Source organism: Chroicocephalus ridibundus, chromosome 1, assembly GCF_963924245.1.
Source record: "Chroicocephalus ridibundus chromosome 1, bChrRid1.1, whole genome shotgun sequence".
NCBI classification, from domain to species: Eukaryota; Metazoa; Chordata; class Aves; order Charadriiformes; family Laridae; genus Chroicocephalus; species Chroicocephalus ridibundus.
Genome location: NC_086284.1, coordinates 205,241,877 through 205,263,090, shown reverse-complemented (window position 1 = coordinate 205,263,090; position 21,214 = coordinate 205,241,877). Strand labels below are relative to the sequence as shown.

General features: G+C 41.8%; 1 protein-coding gene across 2 annotated transcripts in view; it reads right to left on the bottom strand.

The window, feature by feature from the left end:
- Positions 1–11,600: 11,600 nt before the first annotated feature.
- NAMPT (nicotinamide phosphoribosyltransferase) overlaps positions 11,601–21,214 on the bottom strand; it is a 30,644-nt gene continuing 21,030 nt past the window's right edge. Inside the window, exons 9-12 of one of the 2 annotated variants that reach the window (XM_063323442.1) lie at positions 19,485–19,502; positions 16,581–16,721; positions 16,289–16,423; positions 11,601–14,546 (exon numbers count right to left, since the gene is read on the bottom strand). In XM_063323442.1, the coding sequence (XP_063179512.1) occupies positions 14,433–14,546; positions 16,289–16,423; positions 16,581–16,721; positions 19,485–19,502 (408 nt within the window). In that variant the 3' untranslated portion in view covers positions 11,601–14,432. The remainder of the gene's footprint in view (positions 14,547–16,288; positions 16,424–16,580; positions 16,722–19,484; positions 19,503–21,214) is intronic. The other variant, XM_063323443.1, reaches the window with a different exon arrangement.

Below are 21,214 nucleotides of genomic sequence, written 5' to 3'. Positions count from 1 at the left end.
CACTGGGATTTGGTGTGAGCTTAGTGCATAAACTAACTAACCAAGTAAAATGTTCACTAGGAGAGAATTAGGAACCACATGATCCAATGATTGATTAATTAATTGTTTATTAAAGGGACCCCTGGTTGATGCTCTTTGGTTTTGGACTGGATTTACTCCAAAAGCTCTGGGGACTTACATTTTTTGTGGCGGTGACTTTTTTATGACCCTTGAATTACCTGATTTAGATGTAGAAAAGCCTTCAGACTTCTCTCTCTCTCTCTCTCTTCATTATATTTATTAGACGTGTTTAAGCATAATGCTTTTGATTCTTGGCTACTGTTAATCACACACAGCTCTGTGAACTTAAAAAACCCCACATTACCACTTTACTCCTGGCTATTCAGGAAAATGTTGGGCTAAGCTACAAGGAAGCAAAAAAATAAGTGATGGGTGATTTTTTTGAAAAGCAGACATTAATTGCAGATGACGGTGCCTCATGCACAGCTGCCAGGGAATGCAGTTTGGAGATGATCGACTGAGAGGGAATGGTTTTGTCTTTCTGGGTTTCAAACAGATACATCTCTTTCTCCAGCTGGCGACCTGAGCAAGGTCAGGTTTGCACGGATTGTACGCTGACTGGTATTAAAATGTCATTTCAGCCCCGGGAGGATAAAAATCATCAGCAGCATCTCTTAGGAAGACTTGCAGCAGGATGCATTATCAAGCAACGAGGAGGAAAGACAGGCCACTTAATGTCGTCTCTAACAACCACAATCCAGCAGATTAATTTGGTACTTGGGAATTTAAATGAGATGGGCACAGCTGCCCACAACCTGCTTGGTTGCAACCCCAGTGGATCATGAAACATGCTGTGCAAATATAAGTTGTTATTGTTGCCTTTTTGGCCCTAAGCCACAACAAAAGTTATCTGTGATGGGCCACAGTTCCACGCCTTTGGTGTGCCATGGGACTTAAGGCCACAGGCAGCATCGTTTCACCCAGCTGGGAAGTGCATTAGTACTTTGCCAGCACAGGTTCTGGAGAATGTTATTCCTTGATGAAGTCTTCCTTTTTTATTTGGCCTTAAAAATCCCACATTTTCCAAAATTAGAATTAATGTAATTGGCTTCGTGTGCTTTCGCTGGTGCAGAAAGCAGAGGAGGGGGAGGGGACGGAAAAATAAAGTTTACTCACCTATTTTTAATTATTTCCTTTGGTTTCCCCAACCCACCAATTATTCCCAACGTATTTCCTGGACGAAAATACCTTTAACAGAGGGCAGGATCTTGGCTGGACCTTTACCTTGTTCTAAACATGCTTCACAGTAGTTCCAGCCCAGAATACTTCCTTCTGGGGGTAAAAAGCAGCAGCAAAACAGTAATAAGCCTTCTAAGGTTAGTTAGTGTTGGTTAGCAAGACCAACGTGTGCCTTTAGTGTGATATTTGCTCTTTTTCTCATTAGACCTCTTGCACTGCCTTTGGTGAAGAGGGAGAGAGCCAGAAATGCCTCACCTGTTGCTTTGAACATGCGCTATTCCGAAAAATGAAACCAAATCCATGGAATCAGGGCAGATCAGTAAAACAACTACAAATAAGGGCCACCCACCATGGCCCCGGCCCTCCCCGCGCAAACCACGCGGTGGCTGTGTCCCACCTCCGAGCTGCTGGGAGAAAACAGTCATGAGGCAGAAGGGGCTTCCCAATTTCTAACTGACATTATTTTTGCATCAGAGTACTAGATAGACTTATTTTGTGTGCAGAGGAGGTATTGGCTGCATGCTAACCTGTCCAAACGCAGAGCTCCTGCTTTGCATGACCGCGGCCACAGCCGCCGGTCAGGGAGCTATTCGAGCCCATTTCGGAAGAGATACCTGTAAAGAAAGCGATGCCGTTGCACAAGGTCGGCGGTTTATCCTAGAGCACAGGCGTGATGCCTCAGCCCCCAGCCCCCACCTGCCCTGCAGCTTTCCTGCCAGGGCTGCTTCCCAGTCTCCCCCAGGGAGGGGATGAACTTCCCACTCCCCAGAAATCCGAATTGCAAAGCTGTTGTGAACTGATGATTACAGTGTGTTTTGGATTAGGTCACTTCAAACATTTTGGTTTTAAATAATGCAAAAATACTTAATTCTTATTTCAATTATACTTTTTTATTAGTAGTATTTATTTTTTCTATTTTTAAAAAATTCTAGTTATATTTTTTTAACTCTCAACTGTAGATACAATTTGTATGTGAAGAGTTATGCTGACAAACTCAGCATTTCAGCAGTTCCAAAACTTTTCTAGCCAGCTATCAAATGGACGGATTCACTGAAACCAAGTCTTTCTGCAGAGTGCTCTGGTTTTAGTGAACTGGCATTTTTTAAGGAAAAATATGCTTCACAGGAGAAATTCCAGTTCTCTTTGCCCAAATTATTGTATAAAGGCTTTCATAGCACTCAAAGGTCAGTTTGTTTTCTTGGAGAAAGCAAGCTCATATTTTGTTCTGCTCTCCTGCTCTAACTCGAAAGGAAATAAAAATAGATAAACATTCCCCTTTTGGTAGTAAAAGTGCCGTTTTGTACTTTGATAAGCACTTTATACATTTGAAGCACCATAGAAAAAGTAATTAAGTCATTTAAAACTTCTGCAGCTGAGGTGGCGAACCTGAAGCTGTGGAAATGCTGGAGACCCAAGGCTGAGATATCTCGTGCTTGCTGGTTTGCAGAGCTCGTTGCTGGCCACCAGGCTGTGAGGAGGTCCAGTGTCCCATGGCTCCGTGCGGAGTCACTGGGTCGGTGGCTGTGCTTCGGTCAGCAGAGCCCTGTCAAGGCTCCCAACGCGCAAAAATCCCAGAGCTTACCTTGAACTTGGGGGTCTGCTGAGATGAAAATAAGCTCTCCCACCTCCGGGTTTACCCTCGGTTTTCCCAGAGCCAGATTTTCACCCTGGCTGGAAACCCTGCTGTTCTGACAAAGTCCGAAAGGTCAGCAGCGCTCGCCCGCCCAGCAGACCCAAGTCCCAGCCCCGGCGCTGCTGGGGCCACCCCACTTACAGACAGCCCAAGTAAGCCGTCTCTTCTAGGCCTTGACCTGGCTGCAGGAGATTGTCTCTGTTTAATGAATGTTAAATTCTGGTGGAGATGAAGGAAGCTGCAGTTTTAGCACAGCACAGGCAGCATTAGGGGAATCAGAATCAACAAATCATAAAATGATTTGGGCTAGAAGGGACCTTAAAGATCATCTAGTTGCAACCTCCCCTGCCATGGTCAGGGACACCTCCCACTAGACCAGGCTGCTCAAAGCCCCATCCAGCCTGGCCTTGAACACCTCCAGGGATGGGGCATCCACAGCTCCTCTGGGCAACTTGTTCCAGTATCTCACCACCCTCACCGTAAAGAATTTCTTCCTAATATCTAATCTAAATCTACCTTCTCTCAGTTTAAAACCATTAGCCCTCATCTGATCACTACACTCCCTGGTAAAGAGTCCCTCCCCATCTCTCCAGGACCTTTAGATACTGGAAGGCCACTATAAGATCTCCCTGGAGCCTTTTCTTCTCCAGGCTGAACAACCCCAACTCTCTCAGCCTGTCCTCATGGGAGAGGTGCTCCAGCAGGTATTTCAGCAGGCTTGATCTGAAGTTATATAGCTGTGGCTTATCACTCAGCCAATTAATTAGTGCTGCTTTATTAATTTATGAGGGATCAGGGTGTCTTTGTACTTTGAGATAATAGATGACGTATGGCACCGTGCGTGTAATGCAGCAGGACAAGCAGGAGAGGAGCAGGCCAGAGGGAGATGGTCAAGCTGCCCCTTTGGGAGGACAGTGCCTGATAATGGTGCCCAGCTGCCAGACGTAGGGGTTTCCAGCAAGTGCTGTGTTAACACGGGGAATGGTGTAGGATATGCAGTGAGATCCTTCACACTGAAACTGCGCAGTCACTGAAAGACATGTGTGGAAATTATATTTCTTGCTTTCAGCAAGATGGTGTTTGCGAATGGGACACAGGAGATGACATCCAGGCTTACAGACAGACTCTGCCTGCTTAAGGAAGCGGTCAGGTCAGTTTAGTGAAGACTGTCTGGACTTTTCCTGGGAACATGCTTATTCTCCTGTGTCTTGGAGGAACAACCTAGAGGGCATTTCCGAAACTGTCGTTGATGCCCTGGATTGCTGATGCTCATTGCTGATGCTCCGGGGGGCGTAAACTACTCAGACAATGAGTAGCATTTGCTGGGTACGTAAGGTCTGCTCAGCCCCTCACTGGGAGCTCAGGGTATGTGCTCCTTCCCACTCAGCATGTTCCCGGCAGAAAAGTCCCAAGTCACAAACAACTGAAAATAGCAAAATGATCTCATAGATCAGTTGCTAAAAATACGGAGAAGAGTCTGGTTACAAACACTGTGGCCGAGCGGTTTGTTATTCACCCAGCAGAGGAAGGCATCAGAGAATCTTGAGTTCTTCCACTTTCAGAATCATTTTTCCTTTCTGGTGTTGCTTGCTGGCCTTTTCTGACCGCCACTGAACTTGTTAGAGAGGAACTTATTCATAAGGAAGTGCCAATGAACGAGGCAGGAGTACATCACATCTCTCATGGGCCACTGGCTCTGCCAACACCTGCCCATCGCCCAGGGGTGTCCTGTCCCGAGTCTGCATCATCAGGAGAGAAAAACCTCACACCCTGTCCTGAGACGGCAAATGTCTCCCCAGGAGAAATAATCCCTATACAGACACAAGGCAGCTGCAGTGGTTTTGACCAGAAGTTGAAGACCCGATGCAGTTTTGTTGTGATGCTGCTCACTCACCTTCAGGACTTACCTGGAGCTGGGAATGGAGTTACTCCAGGGGCTGCTCCTTGCTCATGCACATTGCTGGGCTGTGGGGAGAGAGAAGTCCCTCCTGAGAGGAGCACACAGGCAGCAGCTGCTGATGGAGAGGACTTGCTGGAGGGCCCAGGATGGCTTGGCTTTGGCTTGGCATCTTGAGGGAAGCAGCGTACTCAGCCAGCTCCAGTTCAGTTCCTTCCCTCCCACCTGCACTTGGACAGGTGTGATAGTAAAGGCAAAGTGTGTTTTAGCGAATTACAGCCAAGATTTTGGAAGCTGAAAGGTCACCAGTGAAAGCTGTACAGTCCTCGCCTGTGCTTAACAGGATGCCCACACAGTGCCCATCCCCCTGGCTTTTCTTAGATGCAGGCAGAGGGATCTGGTGTTCTTGGAGCAGCTGTTTCCCTACAGACTCCCTTGGTCCGTACGACTTTGCTCTCCCCCAGCTTGCAGCTAGGCTGACCTGGACCTCAGTTTTGAAACACAAATGCACCTCACATGGACAGCTTGGCCTGGTGGGAAGCACCTTGCGTGCTAAATGATGATTGCCCCATCCCTACTCACACTTAACTGAGCAGGAGCAATGTGGAAGAGGAGAATGCATTTCATATAAAATCCCTTTTTTTCCCCAGGGTATGCTGGGTGTTTGAGGGGAGTTCCCTCTTCACCCTTGGTTGGTTTGCTGGCTGGTTACTCCCCACCTTCTTCTTGACATTGTACTTCTCTGATCCAGACCTGTGTGGTATCTAACTCAGCAGTTTAAATTTCATCCTGCCATCAGCCATTCTTTCACTCTGGAAATATTAACGTCACAGTGCAGAAGTACTCACACACCCACTGCAGCTTCAATGTGCAGTTCCCTGGGGGCTGTGAGATCCCCCCTGGGGTAGCAGAGGGCTCTGTCTGGTGTGGTTTCCACCTGTGCAGAACAGCCACTGGCATGGAGCAACCCTGCAGCCTCCTTCCTCCTTCTCTACCCCGTGGTGGAACTGCCACGCTGTCCTCCCAACCCTTGGGGCCAGTGGCCCTGGGCACAGCATCCAATTCAGTTTGTTCCTTGGTGAACTAGACAATGACATGAAACTTCTGCAACTAAAGTCTGGGGAAGACATGTAAACTGGAGGGTAATAAAGAGGGACAAGGACAGGTTACTGTTAAGCAAATCTGACTTGCCTGGTCACAGTCCCGTGACATTGCCTGGCAGGTAGCTAAATACCAACTTTCACAACACCAGAGGCAGACATGCGGACTGTCTTGGCAAGCAATAATTCAGAGACAGATTTAGGAGTAATCATAGATGATCATTTCAGCATAAGCTGCCAGTCAGGTAGTAGCTGAAATGGCTGGTTACGCAACCCCATCACGTATAAAATGAAGCTATCGGGAAGAAACAGGGCAAGGATCCCTTTGTGAAAGACCACAGCCCACGAAAGATCACTGTTAGAATGTCTTTATGGACATTGGCTTCTACAGCTAGAATACATACACATCTACATACATCCGTCTATTCATACATAGATAGATTGCATGTTTTTGTATGTAAAATATATATGCATATATACTTACATTTATGTGTAGCTCGTGGGAAGGACCCACTTTGGAGAAGTTCGTGGAGGACTGTCTCCTGTGGGAAGGACACCACGCTGGAGCACAGGAAGAGTGAGGAGTCCTGCGCATGAGGAGGAAGGAGCGGCAGAGACAACTTGTGATGCACTGACCACGACCCCCATTCCCCGTCCCCCTGCGCCACTCGGATGAAGGGAGAGAAATCGGGAGTCAAGTTGAGCCCAGGAAGAAGGGAGAGGTTGAGAGGAAGGTGTTTTAAGATTTGTGTTTTATTTCTCATTACCCTACTCAGATTTGATTGGCAATAAATTAAACTAATTTCCCCAAGTCGAGTCTGTTTTGGCCATGCCAGTAATTGGTGAGTGATCTCTCCCTGCCCTTACCTCGACCCATGAGCCTTTCACTTCATTTTCTCTCCCCTGTCCAGCCGAGGAGGGGAGCGATAGAGCGGCTTTGGTGGGCACCCAGCGTACAGCCAGGGTCAACCCATCACAAAGAGAGTCACTTTCTTTGAAGTCCTTTGAAGAAGTCAACGGATGTGTGGGTAAGGGAGACCCTTTTAATATAATCTACTTGAATTTCAAAAAGGCATTCAACAAGATTTCCAATCAAGTCTTGAAGGGAGACAAAAACTTTTGAGACATGAGGGGAGGTCCTCAGATGGGTACAATATTGATCAAAGGACAGAAAAGAGAGTAGGAAAAATACTCAGCTTTCACAGAGAGTGTGAAACTCCACTTAGTGATCTGTGCTGGAAGTCAGGCTGCTCAACATGTTACTAAACAATCTCGAGAAGGATGAGTAAGTAGGTGACAGTTTGCTGGAGGTGCTGAGTTACTCTGGGTAATAAAGATGGGAGCTGATTGTGAAGAATTGCAAAAGGACATTATGAAACACTGTGTCTGCAAATTATAATGGGAGATGGAATTCAGCATAAACATAAACTGAGGTGTATAGGAAAAAAATAATCCTAACCGCATGCATGAAATGATGTGCTATGATTCATCTACCACTGAAATAAAAAATCCTGGGGTTATAAAAAATAGCTTCATAAAAAATATCAGTACTAAGCTCAATAGCACTAAAACCAACCAACCAACCAAAAATACCCCAGGCAATTCAAAGGTTAGGCAAGAATAGAGACTGTAACGCAGAGCTTTACCCCGTTGTAGGAAAATTACACATGGTGAGAGTGATGCTTTCCAAATTCCATGTGTTTTAAGAGAGTAGTGGATAAAGAAAGCCCAGTTGGAAGAGAACCAGAGGCAGCCTTAGCCAACACGCATCTTGATGCCCCTGCCTTTGCTGCGGTGTTGTAACAACCATCTCAGTGACAGCATTTGTGTCTAATCAATTGACTTGGGAAGGAATTATTATTTACAATCATACCACAACCGGCAAAGTCACTCCCTCTTCTCACGCTGGTTTACAGCACACCTCATACTTAATAACCATATGGGTTCTTGTCTCAAAACGCCTTTGGGCAGGACCCCGTTGTAACATGGAAGAAATGAATGAAACTGTCCAGGTCTTGCCTAATCTAGTACGGGCTGCAAAAGATAGACCAGGAATAGAACACGGACATGCTTTCTTACAGCAGAACAGCCATGGGAATAGTCTCCACAGCTCTAAGCAGAGCCAGAGCTGAATGAGGGTCACCAAACCCACCAGAAACGCTTTTTAACTCCAGGGTTCAGGATGGCAGCAGGACTTGTTATTTCTTATAGTGTTGGACTTTCCCAGCAGACACAAGACCGGGAATTGTGGTCCCTATGTACTTGAGGACTTTCTTTTGGTATTCCGTGTGCCAGTGCTGGCTCCTGTCTGATGGGATTAACCCTGTATAACATGTATGGAATCTGGCTGAGACTGGCGAGTCAAGAGGCACCTGCAGAAACCAAGCTAAAGTGTTTGAGCATTCAGTTGTTTTATTAATTAGTAGAAAGATTATATGTGTATGTTTCAGTAGATGGCATTTATAAGGAAACCAATTTTTAAGAGAATATATTATCTTTGTTTTGCCAGCTCTCATGTGTCCATTAACGCTTTCATAGTCACAACTCAAGACATGAAAGGCAGCAAAGGGACAGCTTTCTTTCCTGGTTTTACTGTGGGAATCTATTTGCTTTTGTCTGAAGGTGTAAAGCGTGCAAAACCTTGTACAGAGGTGAAATCTTCCTTTTTATCTTCTGGAGATTTATAGTTGCAATAAAAGCAAATAATGGTCCTCAAGCAGCAGTGCTGGAGGTGAGGCTGCAAAACCCACGGCGTGTGGGAAGAACAGTAGCTTTAATGAGGTTTGTCACTGGCATTTGGCTTAACAAGTAGCTACAAGCCTTGAAAAATGGATTCAGGTTAGACTGGAGCACATTAACAGACTGGTGCTTTGTTATCGCAGGGACACGGCAACACTCTGTTTTGGTTGAACAGCCTCAATGTTTTCACAGCAGATTATAGGATAGACTTGAACCTGCTCAGCTGACAGGAGAGGGGGAGGGACCCTCACCAGAGGCAGATTAGTTGTCATACTCTGACCTTTCTGTGACTTACAGACATATCTCTACCCAAAGCCATTTCGCCCAGAGATTATCCTCTGAAATTGCTGGGGTATGTCATCCTTCTGACACATCCAACAACGAGCCGCAATTCCTTATGCTTAAAATAGGGTAGCATCTTTTGGAATAGGGAAGACTTCCTTGAAAGGGAAGAGCATGGCAGCCTTGTTCTTTACGCTCTGACAGCTGAGGAAACTGCATCCCAAACGCCCTGAGAAAACAGCTGCTGCTTCTCCCTTTTGTGGAAAAGGGAAGGAAGTTTGGGACTGATGTTCTTCACTTTTCCTTAGAAGATAAAAATTTTAGAGTCCATACGCTCTCACGTCAGGTGAGCTGTATTACTTTTATTAATCTTTTGGTGATATGAATACTCAGCCATTATAAAATAAGTTTCTTCATCTCCTTTCCTATAATACAGCTGATGAGAAAGCTTTAAATAGCTACACTAATAACCTAAACTAGCAACAGAAAAGTAAAAACATCCAGCCCTCAGATCCTTCCACGCATCCTTTAACTACCCACTCAAATTTCTTAGGTACTGTAATTATAGAAAATTCTGAAGCCATTTTCAATAATTTATAATTACCTGGCTACATACAGTATGTTTACTTGACACAAGCATAGGAACAACCACCAAGAATCGGATCGTCAAATCTCATAGGCCAGTATTAATCAATGAAGCATAAGGTAAATAGTTACATATACTAATAAATTAGAGTATGCTTGTGTAAATGTATCTAGTGACCTAGAAACAGCTTGAACTGATTTAGACACAATCTAAATTGCTGGGGGAAAAAAAAAAGAGAAGTTATACAACCCAAATTTTCTGATTTTTTTTTGGCTCAAAGGTAAACAAACAATAAACTTGCCCTTCTACTCAGAAAAGTTGCATAAGAGGGAAGTAAAAACATCGCTGGAGGCATGATGGCTCCCTCTCCCTCCTTAAGAGACCTCTCTACTCCAGCCAGGAGCAGGAGAGAGGACTGCAATTCTGATTCCAGGAAACCTCACCATAAATTGAAAATTCCAGTAATTCTACTCAAAAAGCAGTTAGGAGTACTCGGATAAGGATTAGTAAGGAACTGATATGGAACAAAACGTGTTACTAGAGAAGAATCCTGCTGACTTCACTCCCATATCTGTTAAATTGCTCTGGGTTATGTTACAGCAGAAATCAGAGCACCTTTCAACAAAATACTGCGCCACAGGAAAACAGTTTTTGGAAATGCTCTATTGCTAAGCAATTTTCATCCCTTACCATGAGTTAAAACCAAACGTCTTTAGATAACTCTGAAGGGTGTTTAAAAATCATTACAAGGTCAGCTTTACTACTACTAGTAAAACAGGGAAAAAAAGAACATATCCATGGCAGACAACGGTGATTTCATTGAGCGTGACTTTACAGAGCATCTTTAATCTCAGTATTTCCTTATTTCTGATCACCAGGTTATTTAGAAGGCATGCAGCTCTCCACATGAGGTGCCTCTATCCAACAGGTTTAAGACAAGAGGAGCATCTTTCACTCAAGTGTTAGCAAATTCCACAGAGAAGGTGCACACCTACAGGACCCTGACGGGGCTCTCATGGACAAAACCCCCCATACATTACCAGGTAGACATGCAGTTACCATTGCTCAAATGCATCCTTAAAGTTCCTGCCTTGAGCAGCTCGGCACACATATTGTTTTATTTATTATGGTAGAATTAGAAGACCTAGGAAGACACACATTTGTGAGTCCCTTGTCTTCTCCTGCACATTCTGAGGCTTGGAATTTCCTTGCAGATCTCTTTGCGTGATGACCTGGGAGCCCACCACCGCACGCTCACCATCAATAATAATTTTTAACTTACACAAAGGCTGATTATAGAGTGAGAAAAGCTGGACCATTGCAGCTGGAGGTTTTTACCAGTGTGGAAAGGAGGAAGAAGAGGCCTGCCTAACACTTAGGCTGTGCATGTTCTCTGTAAAGATAATGGAACAGAGACTTTAAATTCAAGTGCTAAAAGGCTACAGGAGTCCCTTTTTACATTACAGAATGACTTAAAGGGACCAGCAACAAATGCTGGTAAATCTTTACACTAGGTGCCTTACACACCCATCCTAACAGCGTCTGTGTCTGTAAGGTACCCTCTGCAATTTTAAGTTATGTAGGAGTTAAAAGTGTAGCTTCTTCCAATTATGAAAATCTTGCCCAAAGGGACATGAAATGTTCTCTCTGTTGAAGAGCTGACACCATTTGTTGACATATACTGAAGTGAACCGAAGGCTGCAACATCTTTGGTTAATTTGCTTTAAACAAGCTTTTTTAATAGCTTTAGAGGTAAAATTTAAATAATGAATCCTTATTTGAGAAAGGATTATATGAAATATAAATAGAGGGTAGCGAAATATAAATAGAGGGTAATTCCTTCTACCAAATTCAATTACAAGTGCTTGATTTTTAAGCACAAACACGCAAGATGCCGAAGCGCGGACGCGCTCACACCCTAAAACACACCCTTCTTCTCGGGAACTGAGCTGACTGTAAATTCAACTACTCAACCCCAAACAGCGTGCCGGCCAGCGGAGCAGCTCTCCTGCAGAGGACTGCAATGACAGCACAGCTACGCTGACGTCTCTGTTTGGCAACAAAAAGCACGGGAATGAAATCTGATGCCCAACATCGCAACTTTAAGACACAGTCAAGTAGCTATTATTTTCACTGCCAGAACTAAACTTTATTTCCATGTGTATTACATACTGGTATTTGATGCCAAGTACATTAAATTACTTTAACAGAGGATTTAAGTGAGGAATATTTCTTCTTCACTAAACAGGTTAGGAAGGAATGTAAAAACCTATAAGAAAAAACTGTTTAAGCTTTGTTTTGATTTTGGCAAACCAAACAGTTAAGTACTCTTCTGTTCTCTCCTCAGACCTTTCAAAGTACCAAAAAAGCATCTTATCATAATCATGCAGCTCAAGAAAAAAAAAAAAAAAATAGTCTTATAAAACCCATTTCTTATGCTAAATATGGTTACAAATAAGAGTATTAACACAAAACTCCCAATTTCTATTTTTAAATACAAATACTGTATTATATTATGAAATGGGGATAATTAAAATATATCAGTGACTACAAATCTAGTAATTTAAAGCAAACTTAAACATGCTGTTTGCTTTCATATGGAAGAATTAGGATATTGTATGGTTCAAGCACTGCAGTAATTTCTGTCAACTCCTTGATGCCCAGAATGTCAAACCGCCAAACACAGAGAGACACGTATTCAGGTCTGAATAGCACCAGGTGTTTTTCTTTCCCCTGCCCCCCCCCCCCCTTTTAAAGATATTAACATTTAATAAAATGAGTGACATGACAACCTTCTGAAAGTGACATGCACAAGTAGACAATTTGCTTCAGATCTCCAACTAATAAGCTAAAAGTTTTAGACAATACTGAACAATTACTCCTGTATTTCATGGTACACAAGAGAACAGTGCTTCCACAGTATATCCTCAGTTCAAGTACAAAAATATCAGTTATGGGTAGTCAATAGTTATCAAAATTTTTATTGGTACAGAATGAAAGCAGCATTTACTTTATTGTTGTTTAAACCATACATCATAAAATTCCCTAGTACACACGTGGAGGAGTGAAATAGGCTCTGTTCTATTTACCTGCTACTCATCCTAGGTCCAGATTTAAAACCTTTCCTGGCCAAATACAAACAATACCATTAATAGCAAAGGGAAGGCAGTTCCTCAGTGTGAAAGGTCAGCATTTAGAGTCTCACTAAAGCACTATTTTTGAAACAATACATCACTTAAATGTATAATTACATACACTACAAGTGGAAAACAAATTTTCATTAACAAGAACTATTGAGACTGGGCATAAATGTCTTAACCGCAAACTCTGGAAATATTATAGGTGCTTTGATGTGGCCCTTTTTGGCGAGAGAATAAGAACAATGAAGTATGGCTTTTCAATCTTCCTTTAAAAGCATATTTTATAAAATTTTATAGGCTTAAGTTATTTTACAGGACCCCTAACATTTTTCTATAACATCGTTTACTAATTAGAAGCATCAGTGACATCGATATATTAAGCCATTGGCTGATAGTCGGTCACCAGCGTAACACAGGAGCCATTTACTTTTCCTGTTGCTTTTTGCTTTTGAGTAAGGGAGGTACTTTTCTAGTGAGAGCCATCCTACAGTACTACCAAACATTTCAGAGGTTACTACATAGCTTCTCAAATAAAATCCTCAAGAGTTTCGTTTTCCAGCAGATATTCAAATCAAGCACGCGCAGAGAGCAAATACAATCAAGTGCAGACAGTTCAAAAGCATCTCTCAAACATATTGTTTTACAGTTACCCTCTGCAAAATAAAAGCCCCTCCTCACCCCAATGAGACGGGGCGAGAAGGGGAAACAGGTCTGCCATTCATGTAGGAGTTTGGCGAGCATAAAGTTTTATTAAAGTTGTTAACAAAAATAGTTAAACATTTTTACAATTTAACATCCAGTCTGACAAAAGGCAAATCAATGAAAAAAATACAAAAAAGTAAAAAAGTGCACTACCCAGTCCAGTATTCTGCTTTAAAGTCATGTCACTTACAGTATATGAAAAATAAACCCAGAAGTGTAATTACTTTAAAATACACCGCTTCCATATTTCAGTATTTTACACATATATTCTATACTGGAAGAGGAGATCTCTTAAAAACTTTACTCTTAAAATATTGAGGTGCATATGCCAAGTGGGATAGACTTGGCAAGTTAAGTTGCAGTAGAGAATCCTTTCAAATTTGGCATTTCATTTACATCCCTTACCATGCCAGCAAGGTCTGTAGTACCTAAACCTTCTAGTAAGAACAGTAATTTTCTTTAATGCAGATTTACTAATACAGACAACTACAAGAAACGGTGAGGTCAGCAATTCTATGGGATCTTAAGGAGATACGAGTCCTCATTTAGTCGTCAAATGGTATAATGTCACAACAAACTTTAAGGCCATGTTTTATTTGCTGATTAATGGACAAAAGGCAATGGATTTTTCCCCCCCACCAAATATTTTCTTGAAAGTCTGTGCTCATAAAAATCATGAAAAGTTGGAAAGACTTAATTATTGAAACTTTAAATATATTTTACACAATCTTGTTTGTACAAAAATACAAGTTAAATATAAACATAAAGCAATCATGATAATTTTATGTAAATCCATTTTGTGATATTCTGTTATATATAAAAAAGTTTCTCAGCTCTGTCTCATTTGTGAAAAGATCAATACCAGATTGAATCACTACTGGCAAAGGGCCCTAAAAAGCACACTTTAGCATTAAATATGTTTTACAATGTAAGTACCATTTCCTGATTTCATCTTTTCTAAAGACTGGCAAAAGATAGGGCAGTATGTCCATAAACCAACAAATAATTTGGCTACAATGTCATAAAACACAAACACACAAATCTGTACAATAAACCCAGTAGCTATGCAGTACGTACTTGTTACACACACACGTACACAGACATGGAATGGAACTTAGTGAGACGCCACTTCTAGTTCACTGTTCTTCAGCCTGGCATTTTGTCTTACTTCATCAAAAGAATATGACTTCGTTACCTTTCCATTCTTAAATACTGTATGAAGGAGATCCTGCAAGAAACACCACTGCTTTAGCAAGAGCGATTTGGCAAACGAACAAACAACATGGGGTAACACAAACTCAAAAGCAAGCGCCCAATTCAAGCCTGGTTAAGACTAGAGCTTCAAACTGCCAAGATACGAAATCTTTACAGTGTCTTCTGACACCTTTCACCAATGGTTAGACAGAAGAAAGGATTTAGGCCATTCTGTGCACAGAGAGATTTATGCTGAGTAGTCCCTAAAGTAAGTTGTCCACATCTGGCCAGAGTCACACACATGCTAAAGATACCCTCCTAGAGCAGCTAGTAAGAAAGGAGATGCTCGACCAATTAAATACAACTCAACTACAGAGGTTTACATTAAGCCTTTATTTCTTCTAGAGCAACTATGAAAAAAAAAATTTTTAAAAAAAATATCTCTTTGCAGTCCCCTTTGCATATACATTTTGTAAAACGGTGTCTCAAGAAGTGCTTGCAAACAGCGCACCCAAAGAGCAATAGGCACAGCTTTGTGCAGAAAAGTCAGCACAACAGCAACGCTGAGCAGTCGCTATGATGGATGACCTCCTGCAAGGACCTGTGGCTTTAGGGAAACGGGCCCACAAAAGAGTACATTTCCCTGTCCTTTCCCAGGGAGCCCCGGCACCCGTACCATACAAATAACCCTCTCTAATATCCCAGGACAAAAAAAAAAAATTCAAAAATGAATTATTTCACCTGTCAAAAAAGAAGGAACTATAAATTGCCTGATTTCAGAGCCAAAGTTTCGTGATTTGTTTTGAAGAGATTTCTCACCATGAGGTCCCTCTCTCTCTACATATACATGTACGTTCACCACAAACATACACACGTGCATATGTGTATACTTAACTTTGAAAGTCTTTTTCTCTTAAATCTTTGCATCTAGAGCACATTATCTACAGTGTATATAACTGTTTAGTTTCCATCTTGAATTTTCTCAGACAGATCTCAGTTTTACAGTACGCCTAGTGGTACCCCTCTGCCTAAAAGCACAGAAATGTCCATCCATGTACCAGAAAACTCAAGAACCTTCCAGCTTCTAAAGGCTGAAGTGCAATTCGATAACTTATTTTCAGTCCTCTTAATTCAGGAAGAGACTCAACATCCAGTTAACCATTTCATTGCTTGTACACGGAAAATGTTAATCGATATCAAACTGAAAGCCAAGACTGGCATGAAGTCTGCGCTTATTTTAGAGAAATAGCATTTCATTTTGCAATTATAAAGAATTAACAGGGAAACTGAATTCCTGGCTTAAATTTACATCTTTAAAAACTGGGCAATTACTCCACACACAGAGCATTAACATCTGAAGGAACTACTTAAAAATCTCAATGGGGAAGTAGAAACAAGTTTTAGTTACGCCTGTCCCTCTCCCACCTCCAACTGAGCTCACGACTCCAATAGTGCAATACAGCCCAGGCAAGACTACTTGGCTAGCACTTATTCTGCAACATTGAGACATTAGTTTTGGGAAAAAGCAGCAATGTTCTATTGTTTCTGAAGACAAACAAAAGAGAAAGACCTCTAATTGTAAAGCCTGAACATTCTACTGGCATTCTAACATTCCTGCTGTTACTGAATTTGGCACCGGGGACACTTCTGAGGTAATAGGACAGGAGTTGAACAAAAAAGACAATAAAAAATAAATTCTGAAATTAAGTTATAACCTACTTTTCCTCAGCCTATTTTTGCATGAAGAAGGATGTAAGAAATTTTGAAAATTCATACCTGCCCATACTCTTCAAGATCTCCCTTGCCTTCTTCAAGTGTCACATAATCTCCAGCAGGTGTCCTGTGCAACGACAGTCTGCCTTTCTTTGACCTTTTGTTTGGATCGGCAACAGGATCCTTGAAAACATTTACCTAAAATGAAAAGAGCATTTTTTTTTAAAAGGAAAGGGCTTTGTGGGCCTTGTGTACCTAATGCAGATGGTGGTAATGTAACAGGAAATATCAACAGGCATTCAAGCAGCGAGGCCTCTATTGAAAACATGATGGTAGAAGTAGTACAAGGACATACCCCAAGACCGTTGGTCACCACGTAACTACATTTGAAGGAACAGTTTAAAAGATCTCTGGTTAGTTTCTGCAACAAAGCTCCACCAGATCCAAAGGCAATATTCTCAATACTCCATTTGTTCTTCTTCATTCCCTCCACAATCTAATAAGAAAAAGAAAATTATGTTGGAACGTACTTTCAGGCCATGCCATTTTACCATAAAAATATTATACTACTTAAACAAGATGCTTTTACAGACAATTAAGCCAACTAACATTCAGTTTCCAGGAGATATATGCAAAAATTCTGTCAATACTTGGCACGCTGTTTGCATTTTTATTTGAGACTCCAGCATGGACTAATTATAGAAAGTTTATGCTGTAAAATTATCATCATGCCAGCATGTATACTTCCCAAACTAGGGTAGCACAGTAGTGCAATGCCCAAACAATCAGAGCTCTAAAGGAAATGAAAGACTTCATGGAAGCATTTCAGAGCCTTCTGATTTCTCAGAATTATGGGAAGACCTCAAAGCATAGCATGTATCCTGAAACAAAGCAGTCATCTTGCTCATCGACTCATAACAAAGAAGGTTATTACCCACTTTGACCAATGATTTCTACGGTCCTGAAAATCACATTGACTAGAATTCAATTAGCGATCTCAAAGATGGGAAACGGAAATACATAAAGCTGCTCAAAAAGTTGGTACCTGCCTGAGAAGGTGGCAAAGCAGATCCATGTGAACTGCACTGCCAATAGTCAAGTTAAAACTTGCTATTTATCGTTTCCCCCAACTCTCATCCTACCCAGACAAACATGACGTCCTCTAGCCTGGAGTAATGGGTGCTGGTTTAGTCATGCTCATAAATGGCCAAGATTTGTTTCCCTGACCTGTTTACCCTTACGACAGCCCGAAATGATGGTTATAGCCCCAATACCGGAGTGTTTGAACTCCCATCTCCTAACCATTTTCCTAATAAAAGCTGGTGAGAACTTCAGAGTGGACGAAATAGCAAAATCCCATCCATCCAGAAAAAAGGAAGGTGAGAAGCAGAAGGGGAGGACAAAATTATGTGGAACAGTGCAGAGTTTCAAAAATCAACATTGTCAGAAACCCAGTAATCTTTTGTGCAGTCTCAGCCTCCTGCATCAAAAAAAAAAAATGCCAGAGTAACACTGAAAAGGACTGTTTCAGGAGCTACTGATGTCAAGACACTTTTTTTAAGGCACAGCTAAGGCAAAGTTAGAATTTTAGATGAAAAAAAAAAAATAGACAACTCCAACTCTAGAGAGTGGCAAATGGATAGCTAATGTAAACAAAAGAGCATACTAGTTAGTGTTTTGTTTATCCATTTAGTCACCACATGCAGACTGCCTCTTCAAACGCTCTCCAAGTCCGAATGCCTGGCAGAGGCCAGCCAACAGGTGGACTGCAGAGCCGTAACCTTTTGAGGGTATGCTCTGAACACACTCCCACTATGTTTTTAGCAGAGATTTCCGCAGTAAAGATTTCATCAGTGAGCTTCCATCATTCTAAAGCTACCAGCTTACTCAGCCTCATCCAAGAAACCAAGCGCAATGAATCTCATGACACTACCACCATAACTTTCACTTAAGGGAACCCTTTGGAAGTTTTGTATCCTGAACAGATAACCCCTCAATATGTGACAATCCTGTGGATTTCAGCAGTAGTTACCATATCCTTTCAGACAGTGACCAGGCATAAAAGGAATCCCTGTTTTCAGGTGATTAGGTTCTCCTGGAAGCAGTTAAAGGGGGTACCCAGTGAGGGATTGAAATGAATGAAGTTCTCCCTTAAGCATCTGAGAAGTAACTGAAAACAGAAAAGGAAGGGTAAAAAAAGAGATTCTCCATACTTTCTCCTTAAGCATAAGGCCAAACAGCACCGTAAGAAGTCAGCCTTGACTGGGCCAGGATATGGACTCTGCTTATCTGCACTGTCTTTTGAAAAGGCAAATGTAGGTAAACTCCACCTGGACTCTGATCAAATTCTGTCCAGATGCTGACCAAGACTGAAGCCACGTGAACTGTTGGCCAATCCTGAGCCAACATATTTGACTCCTTTCCTTATGGAGTTTTATAGATCACATCTGACACTGAACTCCCTTGAACATGCCTGCAAGATGTAGCGCAAACTGCCTGGTATAAACAACATCCTACCAAGGCACACGGATGCTTAGACCTCGTGTTCACCGATACCTGTAGGCTAACAGATGCTCGTACAAGCGCAGCATAGCTGGGCCATGGCCGCTTAACCCTCTTGCCTAGGTGAGAAGAAATGTGAACCCCTGTTCAGCTAGTGTTCCTGCTCTCGTTTACAGAGGGTTTGTTCACCTGGCACAGGCACAGCTCCTCACTTACCTTGGGTGAAGAACTGGCTTCCACCTTTCCACTCTCTCCCAAGGGATTTCCTTACTCAGACTGATCTTTGGCTGGTGAGGGGTGGAAGGCAAGGGAAATCGAGACCAACCTGAAAGACAGCTCTAACTCTACCAGTGACCCGCAGCAGAGGCCCAGATAACAGCTTCCTTAGGTATGGGGAAGAGATGGCAAACAGCAGCCGTAGTATGGAAGAAGAAAAGGGGGAGATCTGAAACAACTGAAGCCTCCCCCAAAGGAAAACAGTACAGAAGAATTTCTTGTTTCACACTTTCAAACCTATACCGGGAGAACAGTTCAGGTGTCAAGGTTTTGGCCAGCTTCCTTTGACCATTATGAGCATGATTAATCTGTCAACTGTGACTCCAGATTAGAGGATTTTCTTTGTATAAAAATGTAAAGACATCTGGAAATTGAATGTTCAAAGAAAATCCTTTGAAAGTGTAGTATATTGTGGAGTTAGCAGATTGGAATGATTTTAAAAAGTGAAAATGCTAGAAGAAAGTCAGAAAAGGTTCCTTACCTGTTCTACCAGCATCCCCTATTAAAACAAAGAATTTTAAAATCCAGTTTATACTCTGAGTTGTTTTCTATATTGTTTCAGCTAGTTTGGATAGTGAAATGAGACTGATCGGTCATTACTCATTCTAGATTTTCCTACTGTACCCATTACCTTTCATCTGATCCATAACCATAAATCACACCTCGAATCTAAGGCTGATATGGAATAATTAGGATAATCACTTCCATAGGGTCTAAGGGGCCAGGGGGTGGGGGCAGTGGTATGGCTACAACGATACTTGTTCATGTAAACTCCTTTTTTGAAAAGGTTAGGTTCGCTTTAGGGTGGGTTTTTTTTGTTTGTTTGTTTTTCACATGGCAAGCTATTACCCAGTCTTCCAAAAGTCAGCATGGTAACCTTGGTTTTGCTGACATACGAGGATAAAGAAATCCATGAAATTTAAACATGACTAAAATTAGGCTGCAAATTCAGGGGTTTTTCTCCAAGATAACTTGCTGCTGTGTCTCTTTCCTTCCTTCCTGCTTCTCCCAGCTCAAAACAACAGCTTTTCTCTCCTGTATTGTGCTGGTGAGTACCGGCCCCTTTTTTGAGCCAGTTTAATTCACTGAACCAAAAAACTGGTCACTTTTGGCTCAGTTAGTTTGCTGCTATGTGTGTGGGCTAAATTAGTTTAATGACCAGTGGTTCAATGACCAAAGCTGACATGAGGTACGCAGCAAGATTAGAATCAGGAAGAGCTAAAAAGGCAGCCAGTAGGCAGCAGGGACTTATGTCTGCTCTGTAAGTCTTGTGGAACCAGACCTTCAAGTCCCTTCTACTACACAGAAGTAGACTTTTCCTCATAATCAGTTACAGTTTGACAAGGAAGATACGTAAACAGGCAGATCATCTGAACAAAGAATTGCTCCTTCTGCCTCTTACCCTCTCCCATTAGCTGCTGGAATTATTTACCTGCTCTATTTAGAACTTATAAAGCAGTGCATTTTTTAACATTTTAAATACTAGTTTTACTATTTTGATTACAATTGATGTTATATGAGTATCCTTGAATTTTGTCCAGTACAATTTACAGAAAGCAACCTTCGAATTCCTTACAAGAAATAATTAATAGCCCAGTTTCTTTCCTGTCATGACTCATGAAAATCTCAACATACTTTGCCTAACACAGGCATCCGTCCTGTTAAATGGTTGTTGAGAACAAGTAGAAGTTTATATTAAAAAAAAAAAAAAAAAAGAAAAAAAGAGTCTCTTTCCCTAGTATCTAATAATAAAACTTTCTTTCCAGCTATTAGCCTCTCATGCTTGTGTCCTGTTAAGCACTTTAGCACAGTTGTAGATTTTCAAAAAGCCACATGGGACAAAAAAAATGAAGTAAAATAGAATTTGCTTTAAAGGCTATCAGTGGAGGAACAAAACTATAGAGCATGACTGCACTACAGTAGGCACAGGGAACAATCTCAAAGTTAACTGCTCTCTAAGGATCTGAGTAACAAATTTGAGTTCTGTCGCTGCGGTTCACATGATGTGCCTGTGTTAGATACTCAGGTAGTTTCAGACCAGCTAAAAAACAAGCTTGATGTCTCTCTTACTCCTAATTTTGAGGAGTAGCGTAAGTCAACTTTGATTAAGAAGAATCTAAGGATGTCTCAATCTAGAAAGCCAAGACAATTGTGAATAAAATCAAGTAAAATTAATCTCAATTTATTCCACTTATTTCTGGTTTTGAACTC